General features: G+C 44.1%; 1 protein-coding gene across 3 annotated transcripts in view; it reads left to right on the top strand.

The window, feature by feature from the left end:
- The first annotated feature begins 1,842 nt into the window (after positions 1-1,842).
- Positions 1,843-20,060, top strand: part of fam189a2 (family with sequence similarity 189 member A2) — a 108,691-nt gene continuing 90,473 nt past the window's right edge. Inside the window, exon 1 of one of the 3 annotated variants that reach the window (XM_063049067.1) lies at positions 1,843-2,548. In XM_063049067.1, the coding sequence (XP_062905137.1) occupies positions 2,255-2,548 (294 nt within the window). In that variant the 5' untranslated portion in view covers positions 1,843-2,254. The remainder of the gene's footprint in view (positions 2,549-20,060) is intronic. The other 2 variants (XM_063049068.1, XM_063049066.1) reach the window with 2 other exon arrangements.

The raw sequence follows: 20,060 nt of genomic DNA, 5'->3' as shown, positions 1-20,060 counted from the left end.
ATTCCGCAGCTTTGTGCAAAAAGCTGTGGGTTTTCTCAATCCACTGGATAGTCTGTGAAAGAGAGATGAAGTAGGATTGGAGGAATAGGGTCGACATTTGCGCTGTAAAATGTAATAGCAACGCCACCTTCACACTTGATATCCTGAACTCCCTTTATCGCATTGAATGATTTTATGTGAGGTTCAATCACATTCTTAAATGCAGAAAAGAGCAAGAATCTTCTTAATTGCCTCCTGATGCTTATAAACCATAGCAACACACACGAAATGCTGGAGGAACTCAGCAGACCAGGCAGCATCTATGGGGAAAAAAGTACGGTCGACGTATCGGGGCGAGACCCTTCGGCAGGGCTGGAAAAAAAATTAGTAGATGTCCACTTTTCCATAGATGCTGTCCGGCCTGCTGAGTTCCTCCAGCGGTTTGTGTGTATTACTTGGATTTCCAACATCTGCAGATCTTCTTGTTATAAACCATAGTGTTGCCTGTTTAGCAGCTCTACCGCCCCAAACCACTCTTCCTCCTTTGTTTCTATTCACAGACGCAAAATGGAAACGGGCTCTTTGGCCCAATTCATCGACCCGCCAACCATTTTGCCTGCGTTTGGCTCATATCTCTCTATACCCCTCCTATCCATGAACTTATCCGAAGGTTTTTAACACGTCATTGTATTGGTCCATTGCTGAAACCCTCTCGAAGGCTTAGTCACCCATTAAGGTAACCATCCAACGCACCCCAAGGAGGTCACCCACCATAACCTTGGTTTCACACGGAAGCCTCTTGGTGGTATCCTAACGCACAGTTAGTGCCAGATGTCTCTCACACCTTGTGCTCACAGACCTACACTTGGGTCTGACAATGCCTCAATTTTAAAATGGTTATTCTCCATGTTCATTCTGTCTTCTACAGCCTACTCGCCATTTCTGCAAACTTGCAACCCTCTAACTCTCCACCTGCTTATGATTCCAACTTCTTGTGTAGCACTGATTTCCATCCCCCAGCTGCCTAGTTCCTGAGCTCAAGAAACTCCCTCGCTTACAGCTTTTTTCTCTGCGTTATATTCCTAGATCGAAGTATTCTTCCCAATATCTCCCAGAATTTTGAAACATATGATTGCGTCAGAGGTACCACATAATTGCATGTTATATATACTTCTAGCCAATTGAACAATTTTCCCTCACCAAAGAATGGGCTGGGACTGGATTATTTTATTTAAACTCCATTCTCAATCATAATGAAAAGTTCATTTGTGCAGTACGAGCAGCAGTGTTAACCTCGCCTGCAGTTTTTTTTTGCCGTAACAACAGTGTAAGATTGAAAGATTCTTTTAGAACTTCCCACTGAATCATGGATTTGAAGTGAACATTTCAGAAGGCACGGGAGGCTGCAGATGCTGGGCTCTGCAAAACAAAAACAAACTGCTGGAAGAATTCAGCCGGTCAAGCAACGACTGTGGAGGGAAGTGGGCATGTGCAGGAAGGGTTGCATCCGTTACATTTCTGTAGCGCAGTTCTTATCCTTTTCAGGACATCCTAAGGTTCTTTGCACCAATAGAGTGCGAGCTGTTGGTAGTCAGAATAGTGATGCAGGAAGCATGACAGTCGTTCTGAACACATCAAAATGTATCACGTAGATGATTTAAACGTTTTGTTAAATCTGAGTTTAATCAGTTTTACAGCACGAAACAGAACCTTCGTCCCAAATCGTCCGTGCCGATCCAAGCTGTTTCCAGGTATCCTGGTTTCGCCCATACCCCACGAAACCTTTCCTATACGTTGATATAACATAAGGTGCCCTCAAAGGTTAGATAGAAGCAGCGCGGGTCTCGATAAAACTGTAGCGTTGCCTGTTTCGCAGTTCTGTCACTCATTAACAAACTTTTTTTGTATTGACGGGTTTCCATCTCAGCACCTCTAGTACCTTTCCGGACTAGTTGGATCTTTCTCCAGAACGCAAGTGATTTGAGTGCCCCTGCCAGATCTGGTAACGCAATCCCTATCTCGCCGGCAGTTATTTTAAAACTCCTCTACTGAGTCACTTCAGGGACGTGTGGAAGGGAGAGTTTTAGGAAAGGTTTTGATCCCACCCCCTTCCTCCTCCTGCTCCTGGAAGCGTGTAGGGTGGAGAAGGAGGGCGGTGAGTTTTCAACAAGGCGTTGTGAAAGAACTTCTGGACTAGCGCCGTGCTGGGGTTGTGTGTGACTGCAGAGACTTGGGACCTCTCTCCCTCTCCTTGCTGCCCGTCCTCTGCTGCTGGATGTCACTGCCGGTAGTCTTGCCCAGTTCTTGCCCCGTGGTTGCTGGTGCAGCCGGCGGAGATCCCTCACTGCGCTGCCGAGGTCGTTGGGCTCCGGGAACGCTGCCCCAGAATCCTGGGAGCAACCCCGGGCGCCAGGCGGTATCCAGCCCGCTCTACGGCCGCTCCCTCTTCGCCCTGGGACTGCTGCAGATCGCCTTGGGCTTTTCCGTCGTCTCGCTCAGCTTCGGGGCTCTGTCCCTCACCGAATCCCCCAATGTCAGGAACTCGTGTCCCTTCTGGGCAGGCTCTTCGGTGAGTTGACAAACTTTAAAATAACTAGTGTAAAAGTTTAATTGAGGCATCAAGTCTTGTGTTGTGCCTTAGTTCTCGACTACACTCGGCAATTTAACTGTTTCGTGAGACTTCTCTATTTAAGAAGGGTCGTGAATTCTTACTAACACACACTCTTGTTTGTGAGCGAATTCTTACTAATTACTTTCTTCTAACCCTCTTGTCCTTTTTTTAAATAACTAGGCTACTGTTTTTGTTTGAAAACTGTATAAAGTGCAACCATGACAATAACAACATCTTGCATTGGTACATCTCTTTTAACGTAGAAACACGGTGCAAAGCGTTTCAGGAGAGGAAATTGTGAGTCGGATTGGCGGCAAGGGTAGATGTGACTTTAGAGAGTTTAGGCAGCATTTTAATGGGGGGGGGAGAGATTTAAGGAGCAATGTCATTGTCTAAGCCACAGGCAGTTGGAGTCACATCATGGAAAACGAGGGCAAGGTACAGGAAAAGGATGTTGGCGGGGTTAGTTGCCAAGTTGGGGACTTCAGAGGTGTTTAAGAACAATTTTCAGATCGACGTGTTGCTGACCAGTGAATCAGTGTAGTTGAGGGGGTACTAGGTGAGTGGGATTTGTCGAGTTAGGGCATAACAAACTTTAATTGGGGTGGAAGAGGGAGACTGCATAGAGGTGGTTTAGAAATGTCAAGCACTAACAAAGATGTGAGTGAGTTACAGGAAGGGATGGAGATTTTCGAAAGAGTACAGAAGAAGTTTACTAGGATGCTGCCTAGATAAGAGAGTATGTGCTATAAGGGGAGTTTGCACAGACTTAGGATGTTTTCTTCAAATGTCGGAGGCTGAGGGGAGATCCGATAGAAGTTTACAAGTTCCTGAGAGGAACAGATTGGGAACACCGTCACGATATTATCCCCAGGGTAGAAATGTCAAATGTCAGAGGACCTTTAAGGTGGAAAGGGAAAAGTTTAAAGGAGATGTGCAGGAAGTTTTTGTTTACACGTGGGAAGTGTCTGGAAGAGGCCGCCAAGGGTAGTGCTGGAAGCAGATACCATGGTGGTGTTTAAAAGGCATTTACAAACGTTTGTAGATCATTGAAGGGATATAGATCAAGTGCAGGCAGCAATGATTTAATTTGGTATGGTGTTCAGCTCGACTCAGTGACAGGAATGCCTATTCCTGTGTTCTAAGATTTTAACAGCAGGTCACCTGAGGTGGGAAAGAAGCCACTTGGTTCAATAGGCATCAGATTTCTCCCAAGGAATCACTGATTTATTTGCCCCGCTTCCTTCTTCATAATATAAATATGTTTTTGGACATCACCGTTCTATTCCTTGAATTCCCTAGCTTCCATGATCACCTCCATTATAAATGGACTGGAAATACACATTTATCACCTTGTACATCTCCAATGGCTCCACAAATAGACAACCACACTGATCCTTAAGAAGATCAACTTTCTTCTAATTTACTCTTTTGTCTTTATATGCATGTAGACTCTTTTAGGATCCTCTGTCTTTACCTGTTAAGGATATCGCATATTCCTTTTTTGTCTCCTGATGTCCTTTTTAAGTATACAATTACATCCCCTTCAGGGAACTTACTTGATCTAAGTGGTTATATCTGATATATGATTCATCCTTTTTCCTGACCACATCCTTAATATACCTCATCAGCCAGGGTTCCCCAATTTATCCACTCTAAAAGAAATATGTTGGTTTTGAACATGTTTGTCAAATACATTCAGGAAAGTTTCTTTAAACAATAAACAGAGGTCCCAACTAGAGAGTGTGATATTGAATCTCCTATTAAGGAACGAGACAGGGCAGGTGAAGAAGTGTGAGGAGGAGAACACTCACAGAAGTGGGAACACTTTGGATCTCGTGGTCATAACTCCATTAGTTTCAAGATAATTATGGAGAAGGATATGACTGGTTCTTAGGTTGGGATTCTAAATTAGATAGCATCAGAAAGGATCTGGCCAGGATGGATTGGGAAAGGGTGTTTTCTGGCAAAGGTGTGATTGGTAAGTGGGAAGCCTTCAAAGGTGAAGTTTGTGAGCAGAGAATTTGTTTGTTCCTGTTAGAATAAAAGAGAAGGCTAACAGGTTTAGGAAACTTTGATCTTTGAGGCATATTGAAGCCCCGGTTAAGAAGAAGGAGGACGTGCAGAGGCGGGCAGGAACAAATGAGGTGCTTAGGAGTGTAATAGATGTAAGAGAGAAAGCAGGAGGGCTAGAAGAAGGCATGAGGTTGCTCTGGCAGTCAAGGTGAAGGAGAATCCCAAGGGCTTCTGCAACTATATTAAGAGCAAAAAGAAAGCAGGGGACAAAATTGGTCCACTTGAAGATTAGTGTGGTCATCTACACACACAGCTGAAAAAGATGGGGGAGATCTTAAATTAATGTTTTGCATCTCTATTTACTTGGGAGATGGACACAGAGTCTTTAGAGCTGAAGGAAAACAGCGGTGAGGTTATGGAGCATATACAGATTATAGAGGAGGAAGCATTTGCTGTATTGAGGCAAATTGCGTGGAAATATCCCACACGGAATATAAGGTGTTGTTCCTCCAACCTGAGTGTGGCTTCATCATTGATAGTAGAGGAGGCCATGGGTAGACATATCAGAATGGGAATCGGAAGTGGAATTAAAATGTGTGGCCACTAGGAGATCCTGCTTTCTCTGGCGGACAAAGCATAGGTGTTCAGTATCTGGGTAGCCTCCAACCTGATGGCATGAACATTGACTTCTCTAACTTCTGTTAATGCCCCTCCTCCTGTTCTTACCCCATCCCTTATTTATTTGTTTCTTTGTTTTTCCCCTTATTTTTCTCTCTCTCTCCCTCTCACAATTACTCGCCTGCTCTCCATCTTCCTCTGGAGCTCCCCTCCCCCTTTCTTTCTCCCTTGGCCTCCTGTCCCATGATCCTCTCCCTTCTCCAGCCTTGTGTCTCTTTTGCCAATTCAACTTTCCAGCTCTTAGCTCTATCCCTCCCCCTCCTGTCTTCTCCTATCACTTCAGATCACCCCCTCCCACTCCCACTTTCAAATCTCTTACCATCTCTTCTTTCAGTTAGTCCTGATGAAGGGTCTTGGCCCAAAACCTTGACTGTGCTTCTTCCTATGGATGCTGTCTGGCCTGCTGTGTTCCACCAGCATTTTGTGTGTGTTGCTTGAATTTCCAGCATCTGCAGATTTCCTCGTGTTTGAGCCTGACATCAGTTGTGGGTAGATTACTGGATGGTATTGTAAATGATAGAATATAGAAGTATTTGGATACATAGGACCTAACTAGGGATAGTCAATATTTTTTTGTGTATAGAAGGTCATGTCTAACAAATCTTAAAGAGTTTTACGAGGAAGTTACCAGGAAAGAAGGTTCACCAGATTGATTCCTGGGATGGCAGGACTTTCATATGAAGAAAGACTGGATGAACTGGGCTTGTACTCGTTGGAATTTAGAAGATTGAGGGGGGATCTGATTGAAACGTATAAAATCCTAAAGGGATTGGACAGGCTAGATGCAGGAAGATTGTTCCCGATGTTGGGGAAGACCAGAATGAGGGATCACAGGTTGAGGATAAAGGGGAAGCCTTTTAGGACCGAGATTAGGAAAAACTTCTTCACACACAGAGTGGTGAATCTGTGGAATTCTCTGCCACAGGAAACAGTTGAGGCCAGTTCATTGGCTATATTTAAGCGGGAGTTAGATATGGCCCTTGTGGCTACGGGGATCAGGGGGTATGGAGGGAAGGCTGGTGCAGGGTTCTGAGTTGGATGATCAGCCATAATCATAATAAATGGCGGTGCAGGCTCGAAGGGCCGAATGGCCTACTCCTGCACCTATTTTCTATGTTTCTATGAAAGGTGATGAAGGGAAGTCAGTGGACATTGTCTGTATGAACTTTAGCAAGGCCTTTGACAAAGTTCCACATGGGAGGCTAGTCAAGACGATCCAATTGCTTGCCATTCTTTGTGAGCTAGTAAATTGAATTAACCATTCGCAGGAGAGACCAGAAACTGGTAGTGGATGGTTGCCTCTCTAACTGGAGGCCTATAACCAGTGATGTGCCGCAGGGATTGGTGCTGGTTCCATTGTTGTTTGACATTTACATTAATGATCTGGATGATAATGTGGTGAACTGGATCAGCAAATCTGTGGATGAAATTAGGATTAGGGGTGTAGTGGACAGTAAGGAAGGCTATCAAATTTTGCAGCATAATCTGAACCAATTGAAGAACTGGGCTGAAAAATGGCAGATGGAATTTAATGCAGAGAGGTGTTGTACTTTGGAAGGCCAAATCAGGGTAGGTCTTACACAGTTAATGGTAGGGCACTGAGAAGTGTGGTAGAACATACAGAGACCTGAGAATACAGGTCCATAATTCCTTGAAAGTGGTGTCACAGGCAGATAAGGTTATAAAGAGAGCTTTTGGCATATTGGCCTTCATAAATCAGAGTATAGTGTACAAGAGTTGGGATGTTATGTTGAAGTTGTATTAGACGGTGAGATCAAATTTGGTATGTTATGTGCAGTTCTGGCCACCTTTCTGCAGGAAATGTATCAATAAGATTGAAAGCATACAGAGAAAGTTTACAAAGATGTTGCAGGGACATGAAGACCTGAAAAGGTTGAATAGATTAGGGAATAGAGTCATAAAGTGTAGGAGAATGCGGGGAGATTTTATGGAGGCATACAAAATTATAGAGGGTATAGATAGGGTTAATACAAGCATGCTTTTTCTACTGAGTTTGAGTTGGACTAGAACCAAATTGGTAAAGGTGCTGAGGAAGAGGATTTCTTGGAATGTATGCGGGAGGGTTATTTGAACCAACATGTCGAGGAACCAACTAGAGAGCAGGCTATTCTGGACTGGGTTTTGAGCAATGAGGAAGGGTTAATTAGCAATCTTGTCGTGAGAGGCCCCTTGGGTAAGAGTGACCATAATATGGTGGAATTCTTCATTAAGATGGAGAGTGACATAGTTAATTCAGAAACAAAGGTTCTGAACTTAAAGAGGGGTAACTTTGAAGGTATGAGACGTGAATTAGCTAAGATAGACTGGCAAATGACACTTAAAGGATTGACGGTGGATATGCAATGGCAAGCATTTAAAGGTTGCATGGATGAACTACAACAATTGTTCATCCCAGTTTGGCAAAAGAATAAATCAAGGAAGGTAGTGCACCCGTGGCTGACAAGAGAAATTAGAGATATTAGCAATTCCAAAGAAGAAGCATACAAATTAGCCAGAAAAAGTGGCTCACCTGAGGACTGGGAGAAATTCAGAGTTCAGCAGAGGAGGACAAAGGGCTTAATTAGGAAGGGGAAAAAAGATTATGAGAGAAAACTGGCAGGGAACATAAAAACTGACTGTAAAAGCTTTTATAGATATGTAAAAAGGAAAAGACTGGTAAAGACAAATGTAGGTCCCCTACAGACAGAAACAGGTGAATTGATTATGGGGAGCAGGGACATGGCAGACCAATTGAATAATTACTTTGGTTCTGTCTTCACTAAGGAGGACATAAATAATCTTCCAGAAATAGTAGGGGACAGAGGGTCCAGTGAGATGGAGGAACTGAGTGAAATACATGTTAGTAGGGAAGTGGTGTTGGGTAAATTGAAGGGATTGAAGGCAGATAAATCCCCAGGGCCAGATGGTCTGCATCCTAGAGTGCTTAAGGAAGTAGCCCAAGAAATAGTGGATGCATTAGTGATAATTTTTTCAAAACTCGTTAGATTCTGGACTAGTTCCTGAGGATTGGAGGGTGGCTAATGTAACCCCACTTTTTAAAAAAGGAGGGAGAGAGAAACTGGGGAATTATAGACCGGTTAGCCTAACGTCGGTGGTGGGGAAGCTGCTGGAGTCAGTTATCAAAGATGTGATAACAGCACATTTGAAAGCGGTGAAATCATTGGACAAAGTCAGCATGGATTTGTGAAAGGAAAATCATGTCTGACGAATCTCATAGAATTTTTTTAAGATGTAACTAGTAGAGTGGATAGGGGAGAACCAGTGGATGTGGTATATTTGGATTTTCAAAAGGCTTTTGACAAGGTCCCACACAGGAGATTAGTGTGCAAACTTAAAGCACACGGTATTGGGGGTATGGTATTGATGTGGATGGAGAATTGGTTAGCAGACAGAAAGCAAAGAGTGGGAATAAACGGGACCTTTTCAGAATGGCAGGCGGTGACTAATGGGGTACCGCAAGGCTCAGTGCTGGGACCCCAGTTGTTTACAATATATATTAATAACTTGGATGAGGGAATTAAATGCAGCATCTCCAAGTTTGCGGATGACATGAAGCTGGGTGGCAGTGTTAGCTGTGAGGAGGATGCTAAGAGGATGCAGAGTGACTTGGATAGGTTGGGTGAGTGGGCAAATTCATGGCAGATGGAATTTAATGTGGATAAATGTGAAGTTATCCACTTTGGTGGCAAAAATAGGAAAACAAATTATTATCTGAATGGTGGCCAATTAGGAAAAGGGGAGGTGCAACGAGACCTGGGTGTCATTATACACCAGTCATTGAAAGTGGGCATGCAGGTACAGCAGGCGGTGAAAAAGGCGAATGGTATGCTGGCATTTATAGCGAGAGGATTCGAGTACAGGAGCAGGGAGGTACTACTGCAGTTGTACAAGGCCTTGGTGAGACCACACCTGGAGTATTGTGTGCAGTTTTGGTCCCCTAATCTGAGGAAAGACATCCTTGCCATAGAGGGAGTACAAAGAAGGTTCACCAGATTGATTCCTGGGATGGCAGGACTTTCATATGAAGAAAGACTGGATGAACTGAGCTTGTACTCGTTGGAATTTAGAAGATTGAGGGGGGATCTGATTGAAACGTATAAAATCCTAAAGGGATTGGACAGGCTAGATGCAGGAAGATTGTTCCCGATGTTGGGGAAGTCCAGACCAAGGGGTCACAGTTTGAGGATAAAGGGGAAGCCTTTTAGGACCGAGATGAGGAGAAACTTCTTCACACAGAGAGTGGTGAATCTGTGGAATTCTCTGCCACAGGAAACAGTTGAGGCCAGTTCATTGGCTATATTTAAGAGGGAGTTAGATATGGCCCTTGTGGCTACGGGGATCAGGGGGTATGGAGGGAAGGCTGGGGCGGGGTTCTGAGTTGGATGATCAGCCATGATCATAAATGGCGGTGCAGGCTCGAAGGGCCGAATGGCCTACTCCTGCACCTATTTTCTATGTTTCTATGTTTCTATGAACTAGAAGTCATGGGTTAAGGGTGAGAGGAGAAGTATTGAAGGGGAAACTATTGAGAAACTTCTTCACTCAGAGGGTTGTGTGAGTGTGGAATAAGCTGCCCGAAGAAGTGGTGGATATGGATTTGATTTCAATGTTTAGGAGATGTCCGGGTAAATAAGTGTATGGGAGGGGTATGGAAAGCTATGGTCTAGGTGTAAATTGATGGGATTAGGCAGAATGACAGTTTGGCACGGACTAGATTAGCTGAAAGGTCCGTTTCTATGCTGTAGTGATCTATGACTCTAAAGAGATTTCACTATCTCAGTTTTAAAAGCCTCCCACTTACCAGACATCCCTTTACCTGCCAACAGCCCCTACCAATCAACCTTTGCAAGTTTCTGTCCAATGCTACAATTTATAACTTTAACTTATGGACTAGTTCCAATTTTTTCCAAGCTATTTTACATTTTTGAAGTCTGGGCACTGGCTCCAAAGTGCTCCCAGACTAATACATCAGCCACCTGCCCAGCCTAATTTCGTCGAAGGAGGTCAACTGTTATCCTCACTCCAGTACAGCCATCTATTTACTGCTTGAGAAAGCATTGCTGAGTGCACTTAACAAATTCTCTCCCAGCTAAATCTTCAGGACTATGACATTCCTAGTCAATATTAGGGAAATTAAAATCACCTGCTGTTACAATCCTATCCACACCAATATGAGATGTTCCCAACATATCTGTTCCTTTAATTCTAGCTGCTTACTGGGGAGGCAGCAATTGTACAATTGTATCAACGTTATCACCCCCTTCTATCTTTTCTGCATTCTTCCCATACAGCCTAGGAATATCCTCTTTAAGTGCCGTCATGATACTAATGTTAATCCACATAGCAACACCCCCACCTCCTCTCTTATCTCCACTCCTATTGCAATAGTAGCATCTCTACCCTGGTATATTAAGCTGCTGGTCCTGCCCATCTCTCATCCATGTTTCTGAAATGGCTATAATATCACAATATCATGTATCTATCCATGCCCTTGGTTCATCTGTCTTACCTGTCTGGCTACTAGCATTTAGGTAAATTCAACTTACCCTACCAGACCTACCTCACTCCCAGTCCTGTTCCTGCCTGTACTACCCACTGGACTTGGAGGTTTTAACTTCTTTCTGTGCTTCAACTTTCTTATCTGGTACAGGACTACTTTGGATCTCACTTCCCTACCAGGTTAGTTTAACCCTCCTGAGCAGATACAGAAAATCCAGGATTTTTATCTTCAGGTGGAACCATCTCTTTTTTCAGGTCGTCTCTGCCTCAGAAGAGATCCCAATGGTCCAAGAACCTGAATCTTCCCCCCCTGCACCAGCTCTTTAGCCATCCATTTATCTGCCTGTACTCACGTTCCTACTCTCGCTAGTTCATGGCACCAGGAGAAATGCAGAGGTTACCTCCCTGGAGGCCCTGCTGTTTAACTTCTACCTAAGCCCCTACACTCGCTCTGCAGAACTTCATCCCTTCTTCTGTCTATACAACAGCCTCTGCCTCCTCACTCACCCCACTGAGAATACTCTGCAACTGCTGCGACCTCCTCGACCCTGGCACCCAGGAGAAAACACACCGCTTTGAAGCCTCGCTCGTAGACACTGGATCCCCTGTCCATTCCCTTGAGGATCAGGTCTCCTTTCGTTGCAACTTTCTCTGACCCCACCCTCCCTGTGCTGTGCATCAGAGCCAGTCACTGTGCCCCAAACCTGGCTGCTAACAGTACTCCTCTAAAATGCTATTGCCCCTCACCAGCCAAATGCTATACCTGTTACTAAGGGGAACGGCCATGGGGAAATCCTCACTCCCTATCTACCCCTTCTGCCTTTCTCGGCGATCACCCACCTACCTGCTGCTTGAGCCTTTGGCATAATCACCTCACTGAAGCTCCTCATAAAGATGCTTCCAGCATCATGGGTGCTCCTGAGTGAGTCCGAATGCCTGGCCACTTGATACGGTCAGTCTTGAGCTGCAGTGGAACATACTTCACACCTGTGTAGTCACCAGGGACACTGGAATCTTCCCCAATCTCCCGCATTCTGCAAGAGGATCATGTAGCTACCCTTACTACAGAAGAAATTAAAGATCTTGCCTTATCTTACTTTACCACGAGTCAGCGTCCAAAATGAAGCCTGTTGAATTAAAACCCTCATCTAAGACATTCTAAAATGCTCATGCCAGTGTTCATAGATAGAACTTGACCCAGCGTCACATAAAAACATATTAGGATTAGAAAAATCTGATGACCAAGCTGTCTCAGAAGCCAACAACAGAACATCAAATGGGCGAATCCTTGCAAGGCATCAGGCCTCGATGATGTACCTGGTAAGACTCTGAAAACCCGTGCCAACCAATTGGTGGGAATGTTCAAGGACATTTTCAATCCCTCATTGCTGCAGTTGGAAGTTCCCACCTGCTTCAAAAGGGCACCAATCGTCCCAGTGCCCAAGAAGAGCAGGATGAGCTACCTCAATGACTGCCGCCCAATTGCACTCACATCTGCAGTGATGAAGTGCTTTGAGAAGCTGGTCATGGCCAGAATCAACTCCTGACTAAGCAAGGACTTTGACCTGCTGCAATTTGCCTATCCTCATAGTAAGTCTACAGTGGATACAATCTCAATGCCTTGGACCACGTGGACAACAGCAATAGGCTTGTTCATTGATTACAGCTCAGCATTCAGCACCATCGTACCCTTAGTACTAATCAACAAGCTGCGAAACGTGGGCCTCTGTACTTCCCTCTACAACTGAATCCTTTGACTTCCTCACCAGGAGACTACAGTCAGTGTGGATAGGAAGTGATATCTCCTCCTCAGCAGCAATCACCACGAGCGGACGTCAAGGATACGTGCTTAGCTCATTGCTCTACTCTCTACACCCATGACTGTGTGGCTTGGCACAGCGCAAACACCACCTATAAATATGCCAATGATACAACTTGGCAGAATCTCAGATGATGGTGAGGAGGCATACAGGAGTGAGGCAGATCAGCTGGTTGAGTAGTGGAGAGACAACTACCTTGCACTTAAAGTCAGTAAGACAAAGGAATTGATTGCGGACTGCAAGAAGAGGAAGTTGAGGGAACACGCTCCAGTCTTCATCGAGGGATCAGCAGTGGAAAGGGTGAGCTGTTTCAAGTTGATGGGAGTCAACGTCTCCAACATCTCTGAAGATCTACACTGGACCCAACATATTGATGCAATTACATGGAAGATATGAGTGGTTATAGTGAATTTCTGCTGTGGAGAGCATTCTAACCTGTTTCGTCACAATCTGGTATGAGGAGCAACTGCACAGGATTGGAAAAAGCTACAGAAAGTAGCAAACTCAGTTTGCTCGATCATGGGCACTAGACTCCCAGCATCAAGGATATTTTCAAAAGGTAATGATGGCATCCATCATTAAGGACCCTGATTACCCAGGACATGCCCTCTTCTCATTGCTACCATCAGGGAGGAGGTACAGGAGCCTGAGGTCACACACTCAACATTTCAGGAACAGCTTCCTGCCATCACATTTCTGAACGGACAATGAACCCATGAACACTACCTCAGTACTTTTATTGTTCTCATTTTGCACTGCTTATTTAATATATGTACAATTGTAATTTATAGTTTTATGACAAATTTCATGACGTATGCCAGTGTTGTTCCATTGTTTAAAAAGGGTTCTAAGAGTAAACCTAGCAATTAATGGCCTGTGAGTTTGACGTCAGTGGTGGGTAAATTGATGGAAAGTATTCTTAGAGATGGTATATATAATTATCTGGATAGACAGGGTCTGATTAGGAACAATCAACATGGATTTGTGCATGGAAGGTCATGTTTGACAAATCTTATTGAATTTTTTGATGAGGTTACTAGGAAAGTTGACGAGGGTAAAGCGGTGGATGTTGTCTGTATGGGCTTCAGTAAGGCCTTTGACAAGGTTCCACATGGAAGGTTAGTTAGGAAGGTTCAATCATTAGGCATTAATATGGAAGTAGCAAAATGGATTCAGCACTGGCTGGATGGGAGACGCCAGTGGTGGATAACTGTGTCAGATTGGAGGATGGTGTCTAGTGGTGTGCCTCAGGGATCTGTACTGGGTCCAATGTTGTTTGTCATCTATATTAATGATCTGGATGATGGGGTTGTAAATTGGATTAGTAAAGATGCAGATGATACTAAGATAGGTGGAGTTGTGTGTAATGAAGTAGGTTTTCAAAGCTTGCAGAGATTTAGACCACTTAGAAGAGTAGGCTGAAAGATGGCAATGGAGTTTAATGCTGATAAATGTGAGGTACTATATCTTGGAAGGACTAATCAAAATAGGACATACATGGTAAATGGTAGGGCATTGAAGAATGCAGTAGAACAGAGGGATCTAGGAATAATGGTGCATAGTTCCCTGAAGGTGGAATCTCATGTGGATAGGGTGGTGAAGAAAGCTTTTGGTATGCTGGCCTTTATAAATCAGAGCATTGAGTATAGGAGTTGGGATGTAATGTTGGAATTGTATAAGGCATTGGTCAGGCCAAATTTGGAGTATTGTGTACAGATCTGGTCAACAAATTATAGGAAAGATGTCAATAAATTGAGAGAGTACAGAAGAGATTTACTAAAATGTTGCCTGGGTTTCATCTCTTAAGTTACAGAGAAAGGTTGAACAAATTAGGTCTTTATTCTTTGGAGCGTAGAAGGTTGAGGGGGGACTTGATAGAGGTGTTTAAAATTATGAGAATTGATAGAGTTGATGTGGATAGACTTTTTCCATTGAGAGTAGGGGAGATTCAAACAAGAGGACATGAGTTGAGAGTTAAAGGGCAAAAGTTTAGGGGTAACATGAGGGGGAACTTCTTTACTCAGAGAGTGATAGCTGTGTGGAATGAGCTTCCAGCAGAAGTGGTTGAGGCGGGTTCGATGTTGTCATTTAAAGTTAAATTGGATAGATATATGGACAGGAAAGGAATGGAGGGTTATGGGCTGAGTGCAGATCGGTGGGACTAGGTGAGAGTAGCGTTCGGCATGGACTAGAAGGGCCGAGTTGGCCTGTTTCCATGCTGTAATTGTTATATAGTTATTGTTATATGGTTATATTAAATCTGCTTCTGATTTAGAATTTACAGATGGAATGAAGAGGGAAAATCCTGATTGCAGCATAAAACCAGTACAGAACTTGTTGGCTGAGTGGCCTGTTACTGTTCTAAGTTAATTAATTTTTGACTTGTAAGTCTCCAATTAAGTATAGTCCTTAAATCACAAATACTCCAAAGGAAATCCACAGCAGTGCAGTGGTTAGTGCGGTGTTATTACAGCTCGAGGTGTCAGAGTTCAATTGTAGTGCTGCCTGTAAGGAGATTCTGTATCCCCTCCCCATGGAATGTGTGGGTTTTCACCGGGTGCTCTGATTTCCTCCCACAGTCAAAGTCTGTACTGAGTCATTGTAAATTGTCGGCTGATGAGGTTATGGTTAATCACAGTTGCTGGGGCTTGCAGGGGCATTGTGTCTCAAAGGGCCGTCAGGGCCTACTCCATGCTCTATCCCTAAGTAAATAAATGAACAAATCCATGTGGATGTTAGTTTGAGATTGGTTCATTAAGTCCATATTACATATTTGGCTGAAAGTTTTAGTCCTCCTGTCTAAGCAGTTCCTGACACATCCTAAAGTTTAGAGCGCTCTGTCCTTAACTTGAAGCCAGGTGTATGGCTACATCATAAGGTGCAGACTCTTGCATCTGTACACGTGCAGGTTGCCTTGTTGATATTACAACCGTCTCTCCAAATTATCTTTGTCCTGCAGAAGCCAAATTATAAATGGTTTGGTCAGGAGTTGTGGTTATGTGGGAGTGACGTTGTAAGTAATTGGTGCATTAACTTTTACCATTGTTATGCCTTTTACTTGAAACCATGGGCAGAAAAGGTAAAACTGAAATGTATTGCAGCTCAGGGTTTGGGATATTGCCAGTACATAGTACAGAAAGCTGCTAGGTAAGAGGGTTGGGGGGGGGGTGTTAAAAAGGTTGGTGGTTCTTGTGGAACGGGAGTGGGGAGAATCACAGCATTACCCACCCTGAGAAAGAGTTGCTTTGTGACAGTGAAGAATTCTGACTGGCATGTAGTGTTAGTGTGTCTACCCCATGCACTTTTGAAGATTGTAGGAGTGCTATCCAATGATTGCTTGGATCATACAGTTAACCTTTTTTTCAATAATGTCTCCGAGGATACTGTGTGAGTTTCTGAAAGTTGCTTTGGGCAAAGAAGCTGCTAATTCAATTGAAGGTGCGGGAAGCCTGGCAGATTCAAACTGTGTACAGAATGTCCAATTGACAACCACACTAACAATCTAGGAAGCAAAAAACAATTGTGTCTGGCTCTGTTTCACCAATAAATCCAGTACAAGACTGAAGTTTGCTGATACCTCTATTTTAAAGAGCATCAAGAAGCATTGCACTGCACTGGAAGCTTCAACCAAGTCTTCCTGTTGCTTCCAAATAAATTACACCAAGTCGCATGTCTCTTGAAGTCCAGTGCTGATACCACTACACCACCAGCTGGCCTCAGGTGATCATATGTTTCGTCAAAGAAGTGAATTTTGGGGAGAGCATCTTAAAGGAAAGGATTGGGGAGTGACAGGATCCCAGAGGAAGGACCTCCAACAGTGGGAGTGACAGAAATTGAGGAGGCCCAAAACAACTTGGGCCCGGAGAGAGTTCTGAGGGACGAGGGATGGGGGTGGAGGAGATTTTTTTAGGAGGGATTACATGTGGGAGCTTCTTTCAGATATATTCTCATGAGCTCCATTGGGATTATTCATGTCGTTTTGAAGGTGCTGTCTAATTGCCAGATAATTCCATGACCTGGGGCTAAAGTGTATCAGAGGAAATGTGGTATTGGAATTGGTGGGGAGGTCAAGGAATGGAATCCGCAATGCAAAATAAAAGTTCCAAGCAACAGTCAAAGTTAATGGAACTGACACAACAGAGCAAATGATATCTTGAAAGCTCTGGATCCAGTGTGAAGGTATCTCTCTGTTAAATTCTGGGAACAGTTTATACTGTGCTACTGCACTAATGGACTGGTATTCAATTCCAGACAGTGTGAACACAGTTAATTCAGTCATGAAAACCAGCCTGTCCTCCATTGATTCCATCTACACTTTCCGTGCCCTTGGGAAGACCCCTCCCACCCTTGTCATTCCCTCCCCTCCACCCCCACCCACTTCCATCATAAAGAAAGATACAGAAGTTTGAGAACAAGCTGAAGGCAGTGTTTGGACCTCTGTTGTAGCTCTTGAATAGACCTCTTGAACACTAACAATGATTTTTTTTTTAATCTCTCAGTCTACCTCGTGCACCTTATTTGTTTACCTGCACTGTGCTTTGTCTGCAAACATAACGCTGCATCCTGCATCTTGTTTTTGTACAACCTTGATGTACTTCTAAAGCAACATACTCTAAAATGCTGGAGAAACTCAGCAAACCGGGCAGCATCTATGGAAATGAATAAACAGTCAAGGTGTTGGTCTGAGGCCCTTCATCAGGGCTGGAAAGGAAGGGGGAAGATGCCAGAATGAAAAGGTGGGTGGAAGGGAAGAAGGATAGCTAGAAGTTGGTAAGTGAAGCCAGGTAGGTAGGAAAGATAAAGGGCTTGAGAGGCAGGAGTATAATAGGAGAGGAGAGTGGATTATAGGAGAAAGGGAAGGAGGAGGGGAACTAGGGGGAGATGATAGATGGGTGAGGAAAGTTAAGAGGCCAGAGGAAGAAGGGTGGGGGAGAGAAAAACTTTTACTGAAAGGAGAAATCAATACTTATGCCATCAGGTTGGAGGCTACTCAGATGGAATATAAGGTTTTTCTCCTTCTCCCTGAGGATGATCTCATTTTTGCCACAAGAGAAGTCCATGGACCAACATGTCAGAATGGGTCCACTCTCCTTTCCATCAGATTCCTTCATCTCCAGAGTGAGTCCGGAACAGAAAGTCATCCAGTGCTGGTCCAAGGAAACAACTGAGAGTCTACGTGATTGCTTTGAGTCCGTAAACTGGTCCATGTTCAGAGACTTGGCTGCCAGCCTAAATGAGTGTGTCACTACCATCGCAGACTTTATCAGCAAGTGTATTGAGTACTTTGTACCAAAGAGGACAATCCAGGTGTTTCCAAACCAGAAACAGTGGATGAACTGGGAAATCCACTTCCCACTGAAGTCTAGGTCTGCAACATTCTAATCAAATGACCCTGACCTTTATAAGAAATCAAGATATGACCTCTGTAAAGCAATCAGATGCTAAGAGATAGTACCAGTCCAAAATCAAGTCTCAATCCAGCCAACAGCTGTAGTGGGTTACAAACAAAGAAGAACAGCATCACCAGCAACAGCAGATCCATTCCTGATTACCTTAGCACATCATACGTACGTTTTGAACAGAAAGGAACGATGTGTCACCATTCACCCTGGAAGTCTCCAGTGCACCTGAATCTACAATCATTGTCATGGACGTAAGACCAGCCTTTTGAAGGGTGAACCCGTGGAAAGCATCAGACCCAGATGGTGGCTGTGGCTGTTTTCTTGGATCCTTCATGGATCATCTGGCAGTTAATTGCAGACTTTTTTAACCTCTCTCCAAGATTGTGGTTCTCTCCTGCTTTAAAAAGACCACTATCATCCCGGCACTCAAGAAAAGCAAGACAATGTATTTTAATGACTATCGCCCAGTGACTCTAACATCTGGCATCATGAAAGTACTTTGCAAGGCTGCTCATGGCACACATCAACTCCCGCTTTCTAGACAACAGTGACCTACTGCAATTTGCCTACCACTGAAATTGGTCTGCAGCTGACACTCGTTTCCCTGGCCCTTCGCTCATCTCTGGAGCATCTGGACCTGAGTCGCCTTCATCAGACAATTCTTTATTGAGTACACCTTTGCTTTCAATACTATTATTCCAAACAAACTCATCACCAAACTCTGGATGCTGGGGCTTAGTGCCTCCCTCTGCAACTAGATCCTTGACTTTCTGACCAACAAATTCAGTAAGGATGAGCAGCACCACCTCTGCCATGATTATTCTAACCATTGGTACTCCACAAGTTTGCGTCCTCAGCCCTCTACACGTGATTGTGTGGCCAGATTCTGCTCGAAGTCCATCTACAGTTCTGAAGATAGCACTGTAGTGGGTTGCATCTCCAATAATGATGAATTGGAGTATGGGAAGGAGATAGAATTCTCAGTGAAATAATGTAATGACAACAATCTTTCCCTCAATGTCAACAAAAAAGTTAGTTATTGACTTCAGAAAGGGGGGCAGTGCAAATGCTCTTGCCTGCGTTAACACTGTTGATGTGGTGGTTGAGAGCTTCCAGTTGCTAGATGTGAATATCATCCCAAAAGCCTGTCCTTGTCTCACTATGTTGATGTGATGGCCAAAAGAGCTTACAAACACCACTACTTCCTCAGGAGGTTAAAGAAATTTGGCTTGTCACTGTCAACTCTTTTCCAATTGTTGTCAATACAGCATAGAAAGCTTTTTGTCTGATGTATAACAGCTTGATATGGCAACTGCTCTGCGTGCGACCACAAGGATCTGCAGAGGATTGTGAACACATTGCTCAGTACATCACAGGAACCAGTCTCCCCTCTAAGGATTCTGTCTATGCTTCTTTCTGCCTCAGTAAAGCCTCAGTATAATCAAATACCCCACTAACTCTTGTTAATCTCTTTTCTTCCCTCTCCCATCAGGCAGAAGATACAAAAACCTGAAAGCATGTACGACAAGGCCTAAAGGCAACTTCAAACGTCTGATAGCAGTGAGATAGAAGGGACTTCTTGTATATTAAAATAGACTCTTGGCCTCACAATGTGGGCACATGGCCAAGTGTTTAAGGCATTTGACTAGCGATCTGAAGGTCGTGAGTTCGAGCCCCAGCCGAGGCAACGTGTTGTGTCTTTGAGCAAGGCACTTAATCACACATTGCTCTGCGATGACACTGGTGCCAAGCTGTATGGGTCCTAATGCCCTTCCCTTGGACAACATTGGTGTCATGGAGAGGGGAGACTTGCAGCATAGGCAACTGCCTGTCTTCCATACAACCTTGCCCAGGCCTGTGCCCTGGAGTGTGAAGACTTTCCAGGCGCAGATCCATGGTCTCGCAAGACTAATGGCCTCACAATCTATTTTGTTATGATCTTGCACTTTATGATCTTGGTCTGCATTTTTGGTAGCTTTTACAATTTACTCTGCATTGTTAAAGCTTTACCTTAGCTCAATGCACTGTGCAATG

The sequence above is a fragment of the Mobula hypostoma genome, chromosome 5 (genome assembly GCF_963921235.1).
Source record: "Mobula hypostoma chromosome 5, sMobHyp1.1, whole genome shotgun sequence".
Taxonomy (NCBI): domain Eukaryota; kingdom Metazoa; phylum Chordata; class Chondrichthyes; order Myliobatiformes; family Myliobatidae; genus Mobula; species Mobula hypostoma.
Note: the sequence above shows the minus strand (reverse complement) of the source record. Positions and strands in the feature narration are given on the sequence as shown.